General features: G+C 38.2%; 1 protein-coding gene across 1 annotated transcript; it reads right to left on the bottom strand.

The window, feature by feature from the left end:
- Window positions 1-170: 170 nt before the first annotated feature.
- On the bottom strand, window positions 171-23,595 carry LOC130662711 (glutamate receptor ionotropic, NMDA 1-like). The gene is made up of 6 exons (XM_057461618.1): window positions 23,046-23,595; window positions 22,215-22,750; window positions 4,463-4,662; window positions 3,215-4,020; window positions 2,963-3,126; window positions 171-1,007 (listed from the first exon to the last, which is right to left on the bottom strand). The coding sequence occupies exons 1-6, from the start codon at window positions 23,340-23,342 to the stop codon at window positions 533-535; spliced, it is 2,478 nt and encodes an 825-aa protein (XP_057317601.1). The 5' UTR covers window positions 23,343-23,595; the 3' UTR covers window positions 171-532.
- Window positions 23,596-23,887: the final 292 nt, after the last annotated feature.

The following is a 23,887-nucleotide window of genomic DNA, read 5'->3' as shown; positions in this document are numbered from 1 at the left end:
AGGTTGTAGATTTACTAATTTAAATTTAAAGAATACCAAGACCGTTAATTTACGCTTTTATGGCACCTGTTTATTTGTTACAATTTTCACACGTTTTTGAATAACATCAAGGCTGCAGGGCACACTCTTCAACATGATGTCGAGACCGTGCATTTAATTCATTGTTATGTCATTAAATTTGAACTAAATTGTCTTTATTAACATTTATGCAATTTCTGAGGGTGTAACACAAGCACTAACAGTGGGTAGAATGCTTTATTTCATAAAGGAATACTCCCAGATCTATATACAAGACGTTAAATTTACAACTCAAGACAGCTACGTTTAAGTTAAACATTTTGCAAGAAGAAATTTGATTTGGTATTCTTTTTAACGTAATTTTTTTTACTATGCAAACGGGATTTTAAAATTAACTGGCTGGCTTTAAGAGCAGGAGCTGTCATATATCAGCTGTCTAACGAAGGCACTAAAAAGATGATCGTGGCCGCTACAAAATATGTTTTTCGGAGTGTTGTTGTTTGTAACTTTAAAGTTATGGTTCTTTACCTGAATTGTCCAGCGATGAGCCATACGAATCAAACAGACTCCCCTTTTTCTGTAGCGATGGTTTTTCTTTCATTCTGAGAAATTTGGTTATTTTCGATTCGAGATATTTAGAATATAAATATTCTGGAAACAGCAATGGAAAGGATAAAATCGCTGTCAGCATCAAAATGAGTATGATTCCGCCAAATCGGTTAATTGATAATTGGTTTTTCGTGGAAGCAAAGAATGTTGGCTGACATATATTGGAAAACCATTTCTTTTGCAGAATGGTGAATGTTTCTTTTTCACGATGTTTTAAAAGCATTTGGTCAATCAAAACTTTCCAAGGAAGGTTTTTCTTCATAGCGAAGCCAAGACCGAATCGAAAGAGAGAGTCGGCGACAAGTCGTAGTTGACATGACTGGTCTTTTGAAAGTCTGTAGTAAAGGTATTGGTAGTCGCTGATAATGGCTTGGAGTGTTCTAAAATAGAAAAATCTGAATCGAATGGCCTAAACCTTTTTTGATGCTGATGTGATGTCATAAGAATATCTCAATTAATAAAACCAAAAAAAAACACTTGAGGAATTTGTTAAATGTTTGAGTTAAATTTTCTATCAAACATGCTTTTATAGCGTACACAGGTGGACTTTAAATATTTCTAAAACTAGGTACACATTCTTTCATAGACAAAATAAAACATGATGTATCATTGAAATTTCCTGATTTTTCTAATAATAATATAGATATAAAAAGAGCACGATACATGAAATTCTTATGAGTTATTCTTGATGAAAATCTTAGTTGGAGAGAACACATAAATGGCTTAGAAGAAAAAGTCGCAAAGAATATTGGCATCTTTTTTAAAGCAGAATTTGTATTAGTATATAACTTGTTTAAAAATAATTATTTTTGTGTTACACTGCTATTTAAAATATGCAAACATTGCTTGGTGCGGCACCAACGTCACAAAATTGACGAAATTACACAATAAATAAAAACATGCAATCAGACATATTTTGAATGTTGCCAGATACACTCGCTCCAATGTTTTTTTGCAAAGACTAAATATATACCAACTAAACATTTATCAGACTTTTATCTCTATCTTCAAATTGAGAACAATCTGATGCCAAGAGTATTTAAAACAATGTTTTGCAAGATATAACATAACTATCCTTTTTGATTCTCACGTAACAGCTTCTTTCAACCCAGAAGTAACTATACAGTCGCTAGTTCTCTATTAATAATAGATGAACTAAAACATTGGAACAAATTCCTTGACAATGGCATAAAAACTTTCACCACTTGACCAATTCTAACGGAAACTAAAACGTAAACTATTAACTACTGACAATAAACTACAGTTTTTTAAAGATCGCAAAAAGATGAACTGCATTTTTCTAGAATCTGCATTATAACAGCTATATTTTTGTATTTATTTTTACAAAAAATGTAAATTCTTCAACTGATATCTTTCATGGAGCACCTACCGTAACCTTTGTTTCCTAGTTTGGTTGGGAACATCTGTCTGTCTGTCTGTCTGTCTGTCTGTCTGTCTGTCTGTCTGTCTGTCTGTCTGTCTGTCTGTCTGTCTGTCTGTCTGTCTGTCTGTCTGTCTGTCTGTCTGTCTGTCTGTCTGTCTGTCTGTCTGTCTGTCTGTCTGTCTGTCTGTCTGTCTGTCTGTCTGTCTGTCTGTCTGTCTGTCTGTCTGTCTGTCTGTCTGTCTGTCTGTCTGTCTGTCTGTCTGTCTGTCTGTCTGTCTGTCTGTCTGTCTGTCTGTCTGTCTGTCTGTCTGTCTGTCTGTCTGTCTGTCTGTCTGTCTGTCTGTCTGTCTGTCTGTCTGTCTGTCTGTCTGTCTGTCTGTCTGTCTGTCTGTCTGTCTGTCTGTCTGTCTGTCTGTCTGTCTGTCTGTCTGTCTGTCTGTCTGTCTGTCTGTCTGTCTGTCTGTCTGTCTGTCTGTCTGTCTGTCTGTCTGTCTGTCTGTCTGTCTGTCTGTCTGTCTGTCTGTCTGTCTGTCTGTCTGTCTGTCTGTCTGTCTGTCTGTCTGTCTGTCTGTCTGTCTGCCTGCCTGCCTGCCTGCCTGCCTGCCTGCCTGCCTGCCTGCCTGCCTGCCTGCCTGCCTGCCTGCCTGCCTGCCTGCCTGCCTGCCTGCCTGCCTGCCTGCCTGCCTGCCTGCCTGCCTGCCTGCCTGCCTGCCTGCCTGCCTGCCTGCCTGCCTGCCTGCCTGCCTGCCTGCCTGCCTGCCTGCCTGCCTGCCTGCCTGCCTGCCTGCCTGCCTGCCTGCCTGCCTGCCTGCCTGCCTGCCTGCCTGCCTGCCTGCCTGCCTGCCTGCCTGCCTGCCTGCCTGCCTGCCTGCCTGCCTGCCTGTCTGTCTGTCTGTTAATTAAGAGGCTTTTTGAGGAATTAACATTTAATGTTGTTAAGAATGAGTTTACCCGTTTTTCACCATTTCCACACCTTCATCACTGTTCTCATAATTATACTTCTCCATAAACACCCCCATTCTTTTTATGATATCGGTTTCGCCATTCCGGAAGAATGTTTCGTAAGATGTGCTTTTATGTACAGCAAACTTGAAGTCTTCAGTAGGGTTGCGAAGCTAAATAACAACATTATTCTGACACTCCATAATTCTGCATGGTAAATACGAGAATTAAGAAAAATGCTTTGTTTTTATTGTTTCTTACCCTTGGGTCTTTTGATCCTAGGAAAGGGTTCTTCTCTTGGTTTTGGACGCTTTGGGCAGCTAAAACTGCTGTATACGTCGTTACTACGATTACCATACCAAACGCAAACACAATGGCTGATAAACGAGCTCCGGGTCTGGCTGGATTCTTTCCACCTAGATCTCTCTGCAAAGTAACGCCACTTATATATGTCATACTTTCTGAAAGTGGATAATATCTCCCGCCTTTCTTGTATTGACAACTGACAAAACTTGCAAAGTAGATGTTATTTTCCAGGAGGTAATTCATAAAAATGGCGCCAATGATGAACGATAACAATAAAACTTGCAACTGAGATGTGAGCGGCGCAATGAATTCCCAGTTAATAAACTCCAGTTTTATTGCTTGAGGTTTTACCAATATACCCATTTGATCCTGTAAGTAAGGTACGCTAAAGTCAACAACCTTTTGGCGTTCCTTTGTGATTGACAGGCCTGCGACAGCCATGTCGAATTTTTCCTCAACTAAATCTCCGATCATACCATTCCAACGACCGTTTTCAATTCCACCATAATTCCCGTCCTCCACTACAAATACTTCTGGGTGGATATTTAAGTCTTCCATAACAGCTTGAAAAATTTCAATCACGAAGCCAACACAACACGAATATGTGTAACTTAAAGTTCCATTTAATCTACCGGCTGGAAGTCCACATTTAACACCTTTTTTGCAACTGTTGTCAATTTTATCAACGTATCTGTCTTCTCTCATGGTAAACGGCTTGTCAAGAACGGTCACAACGCGAAGATGACGCTGCAAATCGTCACCTAGATATAAATTGCAATTGTAAGAAAATATGGCCTCGTTACATGGACTTAATTAACATTTGCAGTACTGCGTGTACACAGTGGACAGTGTTCAGCAAACATGAAAGCATTTTATTCCTGAATCTATAAAGTGCTTTAAAAATTTTTAAAATCATTCTCTGTGGCTACTAGAATAGTTGGCTATAAACTATTGAGGAGGAAAAGGAATATAGCCGATTGTCTACAATGTTTTATTCAAAAATCATACCCTAAAATTAATATAGATTACTCGTAACTATAGATCAGAGTGCAAGAAGAATATAATCGAAGGTACTTTTCTCTGACAGAATCTCTTCAACGTGTAGAACTTATAATGTTTTTTTCGCTTTATAAGAAATTAGTGTACAAGTAAAAGAAGGAAGCGTTTGATACAAACTATCCGTTATACCTCTACAGCACTTACCTGACACTGAGCGCAAAATAGCAATCTCATTTCCCTCTAACGTGAATGTATCCCCTAATATTCTTGCCCTTACGGAAATCCAATTTTTGGTCTCATCAGCTAGGTTGCGGTATCGAATAATAATGCTAAAATCTGTGATATTTTCAAGCTCGTTTTCTATTAGCGTTTGATAAAGCCTTGTGGTAATGCATGTGACATCGCTAAAAAAAGGAACAAAAATATGCAAACCTAGGAGTGAAAACTTTCTTTATGTCAGTGTTACAAAATCATGGTTTGTGGTTATATCGTCAGGTAGTTTGCTTCTTAAGAATGTAGACGGTGGTACATTTGGTTGTCCCTATTTACCTGTGCGGTGAAAAATAACTGACGTCACCACCTCATTAAGGTTTTTGGCCTCAAAGTTATATGTGCATTGCAATAAGTTTGTTAATGTAAATTTAATTTATTAACGTTAAATTCGTGTTTTTGACGCCGTGACGTTTAATTTGTCGATTAACATTTCAAATATTTTTTTCAACAATTTTCGACGACTTTTAAGGAAATTGCCCCTTACAAACACACTGACTGAACATACGTATTAATATAAGAGACTGGTTGATACAGCCCGTGGAAAAATCCATTCGGGTAGGATAACAATAGAAAAGAAACGTCATTAAGATAAACTTGCTAAACCGGTATCAAAATTTCTGTATGAAATCATCTGCAGATATGGATGTATAAGAATTCAAGTCAGCGACAAAAGAAAAGAATTTTTTACTGAAGCCATAACAAATCTTTATGAAATGACTGGGGTTGATCAACGCAATACATCTGCCTACCATCCACAATCAAATGTTCTTTGTGAACGTCAAAATCGAAATATCAAAAACCTCTTGTGAAGTTTTTAAATGCGAAAACCATCTGAGTGGCCGCAATGTTATCGAAGGTGTCTTGTGCGCTCAGAGTGAGTAAACATTTTTAAGCAAAACTCTCACCATTCTTTTTAATGTACAACAGATGATGTTGACATCAAGTACAGCGTGAATGGGACTGATGAAACTAGTAAGAATGACCAACCATTTAACATCTAAGTATTTAACGCAATACTTTCATCAGCATTGTCGTTGAGAGAGGAAGCCCACCAGAAAGCAAACTAAAACATTGCTAAGGCTTAAGACAAGCAGCAAAAAGATTATCCACCAACATACAATGCCAACGTCTCTTAAGATTAAAGATAAAGTTTGGCTAAAAAACAAAGAAGACAGAACAGAACAGGAAAGGTGAAATGTTTACTTTTAAGTGGACAGGCCCGTATACTATATAACATATATATATAACAAATAAGAGTTGTTTTAAGCGTTAAAGAACGAATGGAATGATTGACGTTAGCGCTCGAAAAATTGCAAATCTTTTCGGAGAACCTTTCGGCGTTTCTATACGTATTTTAAAAGTTGTCAACAACAGAAAGTGGAAATTATCTTGGCTGCTTTTGGAATCCAAAAAGCATTCATTGTACGTAAAGTATATCGAAACAATCAAAATTCCTATAACCATCAAGGATGAAGCATCAAATAAGGTCCCAAACGTAGTGGAGCAATTCTGGGTGCGCAGCGATTTATATATCTTAAAGAATGAAAATGTCAACATCGAGGTTTCAAACCGCTCGGCTAACAATCGCATAATGGATGCAACAGAAAAGTGATATGTAAAACACTTGGGGGGGGAAGACAATTATCAATCTGTCTTAAATATCCAGAGAAGTGCAGCTATAACTTTTAATCCATCATACAATAATCACATTCAGCTTTTACATGATGGTGGCTCACATCGGTTTCTTAGTTTTTGTTCGAGTGGTCGAGTTCAAACATGCGACTGTTAAAAGCCTACAATAAATCGTTCATACATGAAGTCTGTGTACTCTTTGCACAAACATGTAGTAAAGAAATTTAAAAAAATTAAAACAACCTTCCTACCAGTTCATAAGCAAACAGATGGTTCTAATTGCCATCTCTTACGCTGAAAAAATCTTATATAGGAAATCACCGAGGGAAGCAATCTGCGACGTTAAAAAGGTGCGAAACTATTAACCAGCAACAAAAATTAAAATCATTTCCAAAAATTAACAAACTATAAATTTGATTAATTTGATCAACCTCGTTCCCAGGGCATTTTGCCTTGTTGATGAAGTTGATAGCGGCGAATTGTTGGCCACTCCGTTATAACGGCTCAGGGGCCACAAGACCCTGGGGACGAGGTTGTACTTTGATCGTTTTTTTAAGCTTTGTTTAGATTGTAAAAGATGTGCATATTTGTGCTTTATTAGAAGTAATTGGGGGTGGATTTCACCACCAAGCCAGATTTTCTATTATAACTTTTGAAATACTGTTCTAATGGGCCTGAAACTTATAATCAATATAAAATCATGCTCAAGGTGACGTAACTCACTAAATTTTACTTTTTTTTTCCTTATGTGATGTAAGAACAAATATTTCCGATCTGCTAACTAATAATTTTTTCACACTTGTATGTTATCTGTGATATATGCGGTGATGAATAAGTGTATATGTATTTTTACCCAAAAATATAATTCTCGGGTTTTTTAAAAAAACGTTTTTATTATTCTGAAAAATACCTAATTAAGCATTAATCCTCAAGTAAAGAGATAGGAAAATGCGGATGTTAGGACAAAATCCCTTAGCACTTTACCATTTTACGTCAGAAGAATAGATCATATCCGTTAAATCAACGATAGAAGAGTCCACAAAATCCCTTAGCACTTTACCATTTTACGTCAGAAGAATAGATCATATCCGTTAAATCAACGATAGAAGAGTCCCCAATCCCCCCTGGAGAAAAAGTCAAAACGAAAGTAGCCGTTGCTAAGGATATTTGGTATGTAAGGAATGCATTGTTCTCTATTGTTATTCTGGTTTGATTGACATTCAATTGACGTCATTATTTATCTAAACAAATACCATATGAAATAACCTGTTGTCATAGCAATCACAAGAGCGATCTTCTCATCTTCATGTATAGGAGTATCTTTGTGGTAAGGTGCAGTAATGTGTTTATCAATAGTACTAGTAGTAATAGTACTATGGATAGGAATATGTCTATCGGAGGTCCTAGGCACAGTAATAGGACTGGATGTCCTATCAGGAATCTTTTTATGTGATTCAGCTGTTTTTTTTAATAACATTAACCTTTCGATTAATCCCAATCGTCAGATCTTCACCCGATATTAAAATCTTGTTGTTGTAACCTACCACCCCTGTTTTAATCTTGAGATTCATGTCACTAGGTAACATATAAATGCCTTGTCCAACCGAATAATCAACTTTGCTTGAAGCGTAGTTTAACGTATCCTGATAACGTTTAATGTCCTCCTGAATATCAACCCTACGGTTAACAATGTCTTCAAGTTTGTTCATAAAAACTCTTTAAGCCGTCAAAGCGTTTGAATCATTACCCAAGATAGAAGAACGAGCTGAGGCTTGCGAACTAAGAACAAGATAAGCATACGCCCTAACACTGCTTGAAATCTTTACAAGGCCTGTTTTTGTAAAGCCATTAGATTTTTTCACAATCCATCGTGTCATGGAGTCGTCGGTGAAATAACTCAAACCCGGAGTTGGATAGTTTTTACGTCTTTTTTGATATGAGCTGAAAAAGTATTGACCTCTGTATTTCATAGGATTAGAATCGACGTCATATTCACCACATATTTTTAGAAATTCTTCGTTTGAATAAGGATTGTCATATTGATTAAAACTATCTTCAAAAGGTAGAGGGGTCTGCAAGCGCCTAATGATTCGTCTAATGTGATAATAGACATGAAAACGATATACCGATCTGATCATAGATCTACCTTCTTTCAGGTGTTCGGAACTGACTCCGCAAGCACTTGAAGCACACCAAGTGGCAAAATTGAGTTGGGTTTGCCATAATTTAAACGGTTGTTCATTCCAAATTTTCATACGTTGTTCGTTTTGATTCAGTTCGTAATTGGTAAAAATATTAGGAAAGACAGCAGGAAAAGAGCCATTTTCAGAGACAATAATGGTCTGTTTGTATAGATCCTTCCCATCCAATATCTGAAGGTCCAGTCCTCCATTTGGTTTATAGGCCGCATTTGGGTTGTATTTGAAAATGCTATCCATTCTTTTTGATTTAAATAATTCCACTCTCTAATATAAGAATGTATATCACAATAAATGACGTAAATAGTGAAAAGACAATCTATTTGTATCACCCAACCACCAACCCACATGGCACAAAAGAAGTTGCGATCATAGAGACGTTTTCGGACAATGTTACATATGAAATCACAGCTCCACTAAAAGTGACCATTGGAAAAGACGAAAAGTTGCTACCGAAAGGAAAATACACCGGCAGGGAGTTGAACGCATCTTTAGCGGGTGATGTCACATCCACACCATTAATCAAAGACCCTCGAGTAATCAAAACAAATAAGCTAACCAACATAACAGAACTACATTTCAATCTGAATGAATTGGATAATACATTAAATCTTAAAAATGGTAGATATAGCGATAACCTGCTAACATATCATATATCTGAGTATGGTGATGTTACACATATTGAGCCAAAAAACCCACAATATAAGAAACTAAAGGGTGGTTACCTTCAATCACTTACTTTGAAAATAAATGATCAAAATGGAGATCTGGTAAAAGATAGTCTGGGAACAACAGTTGTCCTTCACATAAGAGAGATGGCAGACAATAGGTTTAAATAAAAGGTCATAGGTCTAATGAAGTATACGCTAACTGAGATAAAAGTAAAAATAAAATAAAAGTAATAACAAAACATGGAATACGGAAAAAGGTTAAATCCTGAACGTTCCCTTAGAACTGCTCATGGTGTAAAAGTATCACACCAAAAAGTAATAGTGACACACAATCCAAGTGAGATTGATCAAAACCAGTTGCTTTTGATTAGGTTTCCTAATTTAGATAGCGATGATGTTATTGTTCCAGGGACTTCAAAAATAAATTTCGACGTTGAACTCGAGTCAAAAGCCGACACGAAAAGAACATTAGTCTCTAACATTGGAAGAGCTATTGTTAAAAAGTTGGCCATCAAGTTTGAGGGTACCGAGATTTTGAGCATTGATGACTTTGATCTTTTAGGATGCTACAGAGATTTATGGCTAACCAAGTATGAAAAGAGAAATGCAATCAGACAAGGCATCATATCTAATGATGGGTGTACGGAAAACTGTATGAAATTGAGGTGAGCGCTTCGGATAAAGACGCATCTGATGTCTCAGACAAAGCCATTGCCGATGCATACAAAAACAAGTTCACCATACCACTAGATTTTGAAATGTTAGATAGCACGATTCCATATTATCAAGCCGGATTAGGGAATAGGTTATGTTATGAGATCACATTCAATAATTACGACAGGGTTGTATTATCAACTCCAACCAAACCTTCCGTTTCTGCCACGGCACCAGCACCAGATGCTAAATACAAAATAACTAACATATCTCTCGAATATGAGATTGTGACACACCCAACCTTAGCCAGATTCATTTCAAATGAATACGAAAACATGGCTTTACTATACGACAGGTTTTTGAGACATAGACAAATTAGAGTGGATAAGGCGGACACAACGTGGAATTGGTCATTCAATACACCTTGTAAATCTTTGAAGGGTATATTGGTTTTGTTTGAAGACGAACAAGCCTACAAACGAGATACCGGTAAGTTCTACAATCCGAAAATTAAAAAGGTATCTGCCATAGTTGAGGGTAAGCCTAACCGACGTTTCGCCCAAGGTATACAGCCGTTTGAACATTACAATGAAATTTGCAAGTATTTTGCCGAGGGTAAACCAAAGGATGGCAATGCCAGCGAAATCAAAAAACATCTGCAATTACATGATGTAAAAGTCTCCGATTACTTGACGAACAAATATACTCTATGGTTAGATTTCAGAACCATAGATGAAAACTCCCTGCATGGGACCGGCCGACGGATTGAAAATGCAAGTGAGGGAATCACCCTACAAATTGAAAAGACAGCAGAAACCGCAGGATCCTTAAACGCCTATATATATCTAATCATGGACGCTCAACTAAACATTCAAAACGGTGAAATTATTGATGTACTTTATTAAGATAGAATGGCGAAAAACACACTTTACATGAAAGAGCCCCACACAGCATTATTCGTTGGTCCTACGGGCTGCGGAAAATCCAAACGTGTTGTAAAATTATTAGAGAATGAATACTTTGATCACTTCGATTTCATCATTTCATCATCATCATGATTATATGCCCAACATTAAGATGGAATAATACATATAGGGACCGAAAATGGTTTTGGAACGACAGATATGTGATTCTAATTGAGCCGTGAGGTAAGTTATATGAATGTATTCGAAAGATGACGGATTTCTGTGCCGGATACAAAACCTTCCTGATCGACGATATCATCGCAGATGAGAAACTAGACAAAAAGAGACAGCCATTGCTAGAGTTGGCCATTAGCGGACGTCATCGAAACCACACCATGTGGCTACTCACACAATCATACACCGCTATACCAAAAAATTTACGAAGGCAAGCTAAAATGTTATATGTGTGGTATCCAAAAGACAGACAAGATCTCGCAACTATTCATGAAGAGAATGATGTCATTGAATCACGATCAGAGATCCAGACGGTTAAGGAAAGGCTAAAAGATGGCAAATACACACATTTAGTCTAGAGAATGGAACATCCAAGAACTTACTTGATTTGCTAGATTGGACGTTTTTTGTTACAAGACTCTTGTAACAAAAGTATAAGAAGAATCTAACAGATCTATAGGACTCCTATAAGACTACTATAGGACTCCTATAGATTTCTTGAAATCTCCTATAGATTTCTTGAACTACGCTATAGGGGGAGTAATAGCCATCGGTTTGGTTGGTGGATTTGCTTATTTTGTGTATAAACAGAAAGACAATGTACTATTTTCTATAACTGGGCCGAAGGGTACCCCACCACAAAAGTCCAAAACACCTGTGAGAATAAGTAAACTTGAAATGGAATAAAGGGATAATTTCGCGATATTATAATCTCGCAGTATAGAAATAACATGGACAAGAAAAGTATCGTCAACGATTTATATCACGCATCGGTCGTATGCGTTTTCGCTGTCGGCTATTCGATGCTAGGAAAAAAGGTGTTAAAAATGTCACCACCATCAATTCAAAAGTTTGACTTGGAAGATACCGGAAAGCTAGTCGCCATCGTCCCTGCTAGTGAAATGTCAAGGAAATACTTAATTAAGCAAAAGATTATACCTGAAACTATCAATATCTAAACATGGCTTCAATTGCAATGATGTTGGGAGGGGCCTTAGCCAATGCTTTGGCTTTTACAGGCTCAAGCTATCTCTTTTCAAGCTTATCAAAAGACAGAATTGATAAGGAAAGAAAGCGTCATGATTTGGCCATAGAACAATTACAAAAAGCTCAGGTTTTGTGGCAACGTAAAAGACAAGAGAGAGTAGACTTTATCAATAAGAAGCTCAGACTTGAAAAGAAAGCCGAAGGAAAATTCATAGAGCTAAACGATGCAATGCGCGAATATAAAAAAGTGTTTGGAGATAAACTTGAACCTTTACCGCGGGAACCTGTATTGAGCGACTTTTATACACCGAGTCAGGATCAACATGAAAGGGAATTGGCCTTTATCGCGCTAAGTATGATCGGTGTCGGTGGTGCTGTGTGGTATTTCGAAAGATAGTACTCCTAGTACTACCGGTACTCCTAGTACTACCGGTACTCTATGTTACATGATGCGTGTAACATATAATCTATACAAGGATCTAACGCTTTGTCACGAGATAGTGTATATCAGACCTCCGATTCCAACTATCAAAGCCCACAAGTTTTGACTCAACAAACCAACGGCTTCTTTCGCTCTATTGAGTATCCATGATACGATGGATCCTAATATACCTGGTAGAGCTGCAGCGGCCGTCCCCGCCAAACTTCCCAAGAGAGATCCCAACGCATTCAACTTGTTTTTTATCCAGGACCGGAGGTCCTTTGCACCACCCTTTTCATGATTTTGTGCGTTACCGGTGGATGACCCCCCACCCCCAGGTGACAAAGCTTCTACGAGAAGGCCGATAACCATACCAAATGCCGTTAGTACACTGACAACAGTGATACCCTGCTCACAGAATAGTGTTCGTATCTTTTCAGACAGTGTTTTATCTTTGTCAAGTACTTTGGCAATAGTCTCCCTGATGCTTTTTATTTGACTGTTAAGTCTACCTAAGAGATTATTCCTCGGTCATATTTGGTGTGTTTTGCATCTCTTCCAACTTGTTTTTTTCTCTGTCAATATGCTGTTCGAGCTGAACCTTTTTTGCAACTTTATCCTGAAGACTTCCTCTTATGTTTCTCAATGATCTATCCAATCCCAGCAATTCACGCATAGGATATTCAAATAGATCACCGGTCTGGGTTGCTTCATGGTCTACAGATTGTTTGACCAATGAAATTAAATCTTCCGTACTGTTTACCACATCCCCAGGTATAGCTTCTAATTCTACACCACTTGCTGTTGCTATTTTAGATGACGAGGGTAGTTCTTCTTGTATATTGTTTATCTTAGCTGCCTGTCGGGCTGTAATCTTACCTTTTGGTATGTCAAAGCCTAAATTACGCAGCCTTCTCTTGCCTAATATATCTGATATAGTACCGGTGGCCCTTAGTCTTCCATTGTTTGTCAAAGGTTCGTTTTTACCTCTGTAGTATAATTCACCATCCTTAATTTCAAAAAGGTCTGTATGTAGCACCTCAGGTTTTGACAGGAATCCTTCAGATAATCTATCATACAACACGTCAACCATTTCCCGCAAAACTCTGGTACGTTGAGTGGAACCTCCTCCGAATGATGTTTCTTCATCCGGTGTGTTTATTTGTACTCGCGTACGGTCCCCGGTGGGTATGAGTGGAAACGTTTCATCGGTACCTTCATCCGGTCTCCCATGGTCTCCAAAAGTGTCAATGTCTGCCATTTTTTATTATTTAGAGGATAGTTTTTCTTTTTAATAAGATAATAACTAAAATGTCCGAGCTTAATATTCATCCAACTCCCGATTATTCGAGTGATCAAGACAAGCTAGTTAATTCTCAACTTGGAGATTTGATAAAATTACGAAATAAATTCGACAGCAAGTTGTATAAATACAACAAAGCACTAGACCGATTAGCGATTGCACTCGGCATCTCGGAAAACTTGGTCGTTACCACTGGTATTGGTACGATAGTCCGGAGCGCTACCATTATTAGAATTCCCATTTATATGGGATTTTCCGGTATAGGGCCATCCAGCTCTGTTTCCCGTGAAATTATCTCGGAATATATTAATAAATATAGAAAGAAACTCAATAAAGTTGAGAAATTATACGATACTGTAGTATCGTATATTGATGAGATTAGAAACTCTTCCTATTTCTGTGACCGAATGATGATAATATTAGCCACATGGAATTTCAAACTTTGTGTGGTATATACTATGAAGCTCTTGAAAAGGTAAGTAAAATAGATGGAGAGTGAAACATTCTCAAAAGAATCATGAAAGGCGTTTTTATTATTTAGAGGATAGTTTTCTTTGTAATAATTAAAAAATGGCCGAGCTTAAGATTTATCCAAAGTTACCCACCGCTCCCGAGTATTCGAGTGAGCAAGACAAGTTTAACACAAATACAGTTAATTCCCAACTTGAAGAGTTGGTAAAATTACAAAAGAAATTCCTGGACAAGGAGTATAAATATAACAAAGTACTAGACCGATTAGCGATTTCACTCTACATCTCAGAAACCTTAGCCATTTCCACCGATATTGGTACGATAGCAACCAGCGCTACCCTTGTTGGAATACCCATTTCTATAGGACTTTCCAGTGTATCCATAGGTGGAGCTATATCCTGTACCATTATCTCAGCATCGATTAAGAGATATCAAAATAAACTCAACAAAGTCATGAAATTATGTGATGTTGTAACATTTGCTATTGCTGTGTTTGAAAACTCTTTCTCACGAGCATTGAATGATGATAATATTAGCCGCATGGAATTTCAAACTTTGTGTGGTATATACTACGAAGCTCTGGAAAAGATGACCAAAACGGATAGAAAGATGGAGAGTGAAACACGCAATCAGTTTGAAAAAAGTTTAATGGCGGAAGTTCAAAGTCTAAAAAAGGCGTTAAATCAGGAACAAAGTTAGTAATGTGTGCCTGTATACCACTCACATGTTTCATGTGCTATTTGAAAAATTGAAAGTAAGGCGGTTTATGACAAATCATGGATTGGCGTGATCGTCCCTTTTTCCCCAAGACCGGGCCATAGCGGCCTTACCTGCCGGCCGCCCTGCGCGATCCCCGGCACAATCATCTTTACCAGACAGGTAAAGATACTTTTTGTCATTGTCATGACTTCGTCCCCCTCACCAACCTTGCACATAATCAGGAGGTAAATCTGTATCTTCAGGTATTAACATCAATTCCTCTTTTACAAAAGCCCGTCTGGGACCGTCCTGAATATAGTACATTACACGGTTACCGGGTTGCGCTATTACCTCACGCAATCTATATGTGTTTTTCGACCATATTCTATCGGTTGCCCGTCTCCTCCCATCATCATGCTCTTCACCGGGTTGCAGTAGATATCTATACAAGCCATCTTTAGGTAATTCTACTTCAGGTGGATAACTCTCTTGATTAACCAAAGGCACCTCTTTCATTATAATAGCATCTTTTGGTTTCATACCAATCATCTGCGTCTTTGTATCGTTTAGCCTATCAATCAGTTTATACAGATGCTTAACCCATGTAGATGATACCTTTTCCGAATCATTCAGTTCTTGGGCATCTTGTATTTTGAATAAATTTTCGGCAAGTATCTTGTTCAACGCCTCAACAAAAGCTGTGTGCGTATGCTTATATTTTGTAGTCGCCCTTTTAATTTCAACCTTATGCTTCTCCAACAATTTTGATACATCTGCCTTGGATTCCGAACCGTTATCACATTGGAAAGTTTTCGGATAAGTTAATGGTCCTGCCTTGTAGATCTCCTCAATCATAGCGGCAACCTCTTTGGCTTTCTTACTCCTCAAAGGTCGGGCTACTTTGTATCTGGAAGCAGCATCGATTCCCGACAAAATGTACTTATATTTATTACCATACAGTATGTCACCGGGCATGTACAATAAATCGAATTGATGTAAATCATTAGGGGTGGTAACTTCATAATGTGGTCTTTCAACATATTTTGGGGCGGGTAAATGTACTTGCCAAAATGCTTGTTTTGATAGCCACTTCTTAATCTCCTTTGGCTTGAAACCGAATCCTCTTAAATTCTGAACAGCCTTTTGTCCTTTCCATAAATTTTGAGGTTGATAGTAAGTCTCTTGAAGTTTTGACATGTTTTATTTATGCACACCTTTATTTATCTCCTTTTTGTTATGATGTAGCACGAAAAAAAGTTCTTAAAAGTATTTTTACTGATTATATATAAAGATGTCTGACGTGGCTACTCAAACTGATCTACATTGTGATACCACCGATGGTGGTATACCCGACTACAAATTAATTAAACTCAAAAAGTTGAGAGAAGTGGCTAAATCCCGTGGGATTAAGTATATTTATGGAATAAATAAAGCTAAATTGCGTGAGGTGATTGCGAGGAATGATATTGATCCATCCTACACCATCGACCTAGAAACCAGACAAGAATGGTATGGATACTGTTCCAACTGGAGGGTAAACAACAGAGAAGCATATCTAAGATCTCAAAAACGTTATAACGATAAGAGATCTTCCAAAAGGTGATTAGACCTAGAACGGATTTTGTTACTCGCTCGGGTAACAAATGTTATGAAGGTGATGCTCTCGCGTCCAGATTTTTTTTTCCTGGGGGAGTACCCACCCGCATTTCCCTCGGGAAACGATCCATGGTGGTGCGATGTTGGTATCATAAACCGCGGTTTACTACAAACTACCCTGTGGAAAATTCCGGTGACCACCGTGGGGCAGCGCAACCTCGGGTGGTGGTTATGTGAACGAAGCCCCTCGCGATCCTAGTCCGATTTCACGATTATAAAACTATCTTAAAGGTTCATAAATCGTATATCACAAACCAATATGACTTCGGAAATCATATACAATAGAGAAAACATTTTTAACTATGATTTTTTCAGTGACCGCTCATTAAGAGCCCGGGCGAGGTACCTTGGCATACATGGATACTTGCAGCTCGGAAGGTCCGAGCTTATCGAATTATTGAGACTTAGACCCAGACCCCCAGACCCACTGGAGAACTCAATATGACTTTGAGAACGGTTTCCGAATTAAGGGATCTCGCTAGAGAACGCGGTCTACGTGGCTACTCAAGGCTCAGAAAGGCTGAGCTGATCCAATTATTGAGAACCACTACCGTGTCAGCACCGGTACCCGTGCCGAGACCAAATGGATCAGCACCGATACCCATGGATTCAATCGATAAGGATAATGTTGAGCCGCATCAGCCGGCTATCCTGGACTATGACATTGATACCTTGGATGAATCGGAAAAATGCATAATTTGCTATTCGAAACGAAAGAAAGCAACTATTGTTCATGGGAACACCGGGCATTTTTGCTGCTGTTTATTGTGCGCATCTATATTGAAATCGGGGGGAGATAAATGTCTCATATGTCGCGCATCCATCGATCTTGTCATTAGACAATATAATTGATTTGTTGGGGTCAGATTGTTTTTTTTGTTACTCACGCGAGTAACAAATAAATCTTTTTTTGGTTTCACGATTGTATAAAACCATATTAAAGGTCCACATATAGTATATCACATCCCGATATGACTTCGAGAAATACAGTTTCCGAATTAAGGGATCTCGCTAGAGAACGCGGTCTACATGGATACTCAAGGCTCAGAAAGACTGAGCTGATCGAATTATTGACAACCACTACCGTTTCAGCACCGGTTAGACCGTTACCCGTGCCGAGACCCACCAGACCAGTACCAGCGCCGAGACCAAATAGACCAATACCGATGCCTAGACCCGTACCAGCACCGAGACCCTCGAGATCCGGTACTAGCCAACAAGACATGGATTTGTTTGAGCTGCAAGAAATGATTAAAACCAGACCTATTGTGAAAAGTAAGTGTTGAATGAATGGAGGAAATGGTTGATAAATCATGTACCTAAGGCTATTAAGGATAAAACAACAAAAGCTTTCAAAACCATGAAGGATAAGATCATGGGTTTGTATAAAAAGGGCAGTGGAGAGAAAGAGGAGAAAAAGGTGAAAGAGGAAAACCCCTATACTCCTATTGAAGAAGCGTTTGTAGGTTTATACAAACGCTTCAAGATAAACTCGGATGGTAAGAAGAATGTCAGGTTATTTTTGAAAAAGGTCGAGCATGTAGTCAAGAGGGTGATGAGTGACGTGCTCGGGCAGAAGAAGTCATTGAAGACTCAGGCGACCTTGTGGGTCAGGTGGGTAAGGGATTATTTATCCAATGAGGATTTATCTAATCCTGAATCCGTAGTAATGTATGTCGATAAAGCGTTCAATAGCTATATGGAGATACTTCACGCCCACGATGACATTTCCGATGTTTTCGATCGGATGTGTAATAAGATAATCGAGCAGATTGAAAACCCTGCTCTACCCGCCAGCGGGTTCACAATCGAAAGGATCCTACATATGCATGTGGACTTTCATAAACTGAAATTAACCAGAGGTAGTTCTTACTTGCCGCTACCCAAGAACTTCAGTGGAAAGCGATCTGTGATTAACCCTCATAACGAGGATGATGATGAATGTTTCATATGGGCTATTATCGCTGCGCTTAACCACAATCTGATCAATAATCATCCTGAGCGTATCTCAATTCTTAAGAAGTTTGAAGGCAAGTATAATTGGGATGGTCTAACTTTCCCAATGGCGCTAAATAAAATAGATTTGTTTGAGAGAAGGAACCCCGATGTCGTGGTGCATGTTTTGACAAAGGATGGGAGAGAAGGTATCTACATGTGTCGCAAGTCGATGCATCTGGATCGTTAGGAGACGGTTGTTTTGTTTTTACTGTGTGAGGGGGATAAGAACATTATATCACCGTTAAGAACTTGAGCGGTGTCCTGAGCAAGGCCAACTCGAAGCACAAAAATAGGGAGTATTATTGCTTGAATTGTCTAAATGGATTCTTAAGCGAACAGAAAAGGGATGAGCACTTTGAGTATTGCAAGAATAACGATGCCGCTAAGATTCAACTCCCTGAGGAGGGTAGCACCTTAACCTTTACTGATGGTAAGTTTCAGCTCAAAGCTCCATTTATCATGTATGCCGATTTCGAAGCTTTCACAAAAGAGTTGCCCGAAGAAGAGAGAAAATGCGGATCATCCACCGATAAAGTTGGTAAACATGTTCCCCACGGGTTTCTGTTGCTATAGCAAATATGCTCATGGTGAAGTGCGGACCCTCTGAAGCTTTACCGCGGTGAGGACTGTGTTCCGCGCTTTGTAGATCATGTAGTTTCTGAGTTGAAAAGGTTATATAACATGTTTCCTCAGAAAGCAATGGATCCACTGACGGAGGAGGAGCGTGACGGTTTCAAGAGAGCCGGGGTGTGCCACATTTGCATGGAAGAATTTGATGACAAGGATGACATCAAGGTTAGGGATCACTGCCATTTCACCGATAAGTTTCTCGGGGCTGCCCATCGAGAATGTAATCTCCGATATAAGGTACCCAATTATATTCCAGTTGTCTTCAATAATCTTAGCGGATATGACGCACATCTATTCATCAAAGAGCTTGCTAAACAGCATGGAGAGGAAGGTATAAGCGTCATTGTCGAGAATAAGGAGAAGTATATCGGTTTCTCGACGGATGTTAAGGTTGGTGAATACATTGGCAAAAATGGGGAGACCAAAGACAAAGACAAAAAGATACAGCTGAGATTCATAGACTCATTCAGATTTATGGCAAGCGGCTGGAATTCGTTGGTAAACAATCTATCTGATGATCAGTGTAAAAATCTTCGAAAATTCTTCAATGATGATGAGCAGTTTAAAATAATGAGAAGAAAGGGTGTATACCCATATGAATATGTTGATTCATTCGATAGGTTTAATGAAACTACGCTTCCGTTGAAAGATGACTTTTATAGCAAGTTGAACATGAATGGTATCAGTGATGCCGATTATGCGCATGCCCAGAAGGTGTGGAAGGACATGGAAGTTGAAAATATGGGTGCTTATCATGATATCTATCTCAAGACAGACGTTCTATTGCTTTCTGATGTTTTTGAGACTTTTAGGGAAACATGCTTGACAAACTATAAACTGGATCCTTCACATTTTTACACGGCTCCGGGATTAGCCTGGCAGGCCTGTCTGAAAAAGACAGATGTTGAGCTAGATTTGTTGTCCGATATGGATATGTTACTCTTCATAGAGAGGGGTATTAGGGGCGGTCTCTGTCAGGCTTTTAATAGACACGCTAAGGCCAATAACAAATAAATGGGCGCTAGATATAAGGTGGATGAAGAAGACAGCTATCTCCAGTATCTTGATGCTAACAATCTGTATGGATGGTCTATGATACAGAAGCTGCCGACAGGAGGGTTCAAGTGGATTGATGCTAGTAAATTTACTGCTAAACTCATTTCAAAGTTAGCTGCGGAAAATGGTGAAGAGGGTTACTTCCTTGAGGTTGATGCAAGATATCAACGGGAGCTTCATGATACACATAACGATCTTCCTTTCATGCCTGAGAGGAAGGTGATTAATGGCGTCGAAAAGCTGACACCGTGTCTTTCAGACAAGAAGAACTATGTCATTCACATCCGTGCACTTGATCAAGCGTTGAAGCACGGTCTCATTCTTGAGAAGGTTCATAGAGTACTTAGGTTTAAGCAAAGCGCATGGTTTAACCTTATATCGATTTTAATACCGATCTGCGTACCAAATCAACGAATGACTTCGAAAAGGACTTTTTCAAGCTGATGAACAATTCAGTCTTTGGTAAAACTATGGAGAATCGACGTAGACACAAAGACATACGCTTGGCTACCAAAAAAGAACAATATGTGAAGCTGGTGATGAAGCCCAACTTCAAGGGTGCTATCTGTTTCTCGGAAACACTGATGGGCATAGAGATGTCTAAGATCAAGATCAAACTGAACAAGCCAATCTACCTAGGACCGGCGATCCTCCATCTATCGAAGATAGTTATGTATGAGTTTCACTATGATTACATGAGACCAAAATATGGTGGGGATGTAAAGCTTTGCTACATGGATACAGATTCATTCGTGTACCACATCAAAACCAACGACTTCTATAAAGATATCGCTGATGATGTGCCGACGAGATTTGACACTTCGGGGTACGATAGGAGAGATGGTAGACCTCTACCATTGGGTTTGAATAAAAAGATTATAGGTCTGATGAAGGATGAGTTAGGTGGTAAGGTAATGATGGAGTTTGTCGCTCTAAGAGCGAAGAATTATGCTTATAAACAGCTAGACGGAAAAGAAGACAAGAAGTGCAAAGGAGTCAAGAAATGTGTTGTGAAAAAGACCGTAGGGTTTGATGATTATAAGAGATGCTTGTTCGATGGTGTGAATATTTACAGAGAACAGATTACCTTTCGATCCATTAAGCATGATATTCACACGGTAAAAACAAACAAACTCGCTCTAAATGCAGATGATGACAAAAGAATAATAGTAGATGGTATTACCACGTACGCTAGAGGCCATTATAGACACAATTGAATCCTATCACTGTAATGGGGGTTGGGGGGGTGGGGGGCCCAGGGGGGATTGGGGACTCTTCTATCGTTGATTTAACGGATATGATCTATTCTTCTGACGTAAAATGGTAAAGTGCTAAGGGATTTTGTGGACTCTTCTATCGTTGATTCAACGGATATGATCTATTCTTCTGACGTAAAATGGTAAAGTGCTAAGGGATTTTGTCCTAACATCCGCATTTTCCTATCTCTAGTAATTGAGGGCATAACTCACCTTCAGAATTGTTTCAAATATTAATTCTATCATTTATGATTAAGGAGGAGTCATTTACAAATCAAAACTTACGCGCAAAAACAATTTCTATGGCTTGTAATAATTACCAAAATATATTGTGATATAAGTTTGTGATATCGTTGCTAGCATGACATTTCATGCCCATCCTGAAACAAGCATAAAACTTGGTGTACCTATTTAATTAGTAAACCTCGAATTACAATCGACCAATGAGCACAAAGGCGGCGTGGTCACACCTGACCCTCTTAAAAAATACAAGATTTGATTATATTTGTTCGGGTGAGTGAGAGGTCATTCGTGCTTAAAACAAAAAATTTCCCAATATTGACCACATGAGAAAGGAACAATAAAATGACCTAATCAAAAGTGTTTGAGATTCAGCGTCATTTTTCCCACCTTAGCTATTCCAAATGTTGTTTCCTACTTTTAAACACACTAAAAAGTTTTAATATATGGCGGAAGTAACTTTTGAGAGGACTGTTTTTCGAAGAGTAAAATTTTGGAAAAAAACCCTCGCAAAGCACATTTCTTTATATGTCTAAAAAAAATTTTTTTGCGAAAAAGGCAAGTTTAACGTAACTAAAGTAAACACACCACGATGGAATGGAGGCACAAGATTTTGCTAATTTGTAAATGTTTCTTTACTAGACTATTTATAATAACCGAACAAGAACTTACTTGTTACAATCTATTTTTGCGTCTAAATATTCCTTTACCAGCTCAGGGATTGTTGTTTTTAAATTGTTATACATTTTTTCTCCATTCTCAACTTTTTCAAATGTCAAAACTTTTGCTGGTGAAATGCTTGAAACAATGCCATCATAAAAATGAGGTATCAACCAGATTTGATCAGCTTCAGTTAAACCAAGAAATTCTGCCATTTTAAAAATGGCTGGTACATATTCTTGCCGGACCAATAACACGATTAACGGAATTTTATCTATTTTTAATTGGTAGAAGAATGCCTTCAGCTGTTTCATATTATGCGGATTATAGATGAGACTTTGAATGTTGAATGTGACTTTTTTGTTCTTCTCGGTTGTTCTTAATTCGTCCACAAGAGGATGCAGAAATCTTACAGAGCAAAAGCTGTAGTCTGAAACCACAGCAACTCCTTTTACCGACAGGCTGTATATAAGCGAAATGACAGCTTGACGATGTATGAAGGTTTGTTCCACACATTGTTCGTACGGGGAGTGGTGGGTAACTGCTTTCTGTAAAAAAAAACAAGTAGAAAAATATCATTCTTAAGCTCTAAGCAACCTTGCTTTTTATATTTTTGTTTGTTTTTTATCGCACAACTACAAAGGGCGACATTTTTACGATTGTAATATATCTTACACCTTTTGAAATTAAACGAACCCTGGCACATCCAATTCCCAGGGCTATTTAACAGCAACACAAACATTCATTAGATATAGCGCTCAAAGATTTGACATCAGACTAAAAAACGTGGGATAGGACCTGGAAACTACAGAGATAAAAGTGTCAACAAAAAGTAACCAATACCAGCTTTTGAAGAGATCTTGAGAAACCGTAATAACTTCCATTTGTACTTGAAACCAGTTCGTCTAAAACTCTCATTTTCGCAGCTGTAAACGAAAAGATCACTTTGTTCTGTAGATTACCGCTGGACACATTCTGCAGATTATTAATCTTGTTTGACGGAATAAAGTTAAAATTTAAATATTGCGACGAGGTTTCTATGTGCTTTATATCTTCTGTAAATACAGAGTCATAAACAAGTGTTGGTTCGGAATGAACAAAACAAAGTAAAGTTTGTAAAATTAAGAACGACCTTTTCATTGTTTTTTTCTCAGACTTTAATCATAAGCCATGATGAGAAAAAAAAATTGATCTCAAATTATGCCAACTAAAAATAATTTTCTTCTTTTAAAAAACAAAAAAAAAAAAACTTTTGTTATCAAATCAACGATTGCATGTGTTTTGATATATCTTCTTTTAAACTGGCGTTATTGAAACCTTAAGGTTGAGATAAAAAACATTTCTATGCAAAGCACCACAGGTGTAACAACTTAATACTTATTCCTCTTCAAACATCTCTACACAACGCAGGTATGAACTGGTCCTTATCGCAAAAAAAATTATTCCTATTATTTTTTTGCGATAATAATTGAAAATATAGAAATCAGGGCCTTTTTCCAATAACGTCTTTTCAATAGTTTTAAACGGCGTCTGTAAAGTCCGAGCGTAGGCGTTTATTATCATTATAATTATAAAAAAGTGATACCTGGTTGAAGGAGAACTAACGAAAACAACTATATATCACGAAAACAACATGACATAATTATTTTTAAATTTTTGCATTTTATTGTGTCCAATTTTGTGCC

Source organism: Hydractinia symbiolongicarpus, chromosome 10 (genome assembly GCF_029227915.1).
Source record: "Hydractinia symbiolongicarpus strain clone_291-10 chromosome 10, HSymV2.1, whole genome shotgun sequence".
NCBI lineage: Eukaryota > Metazoa > Cnidaria > Hydrozoa > Anthoathecata > Hydractiniidae > Hydractinia > Hydractinia symbiolongicarpus.
Note: the sequence above shows the minus strand (reverse complement) of the source record. Positions and strands in the feature narration are given on the sequence as shown.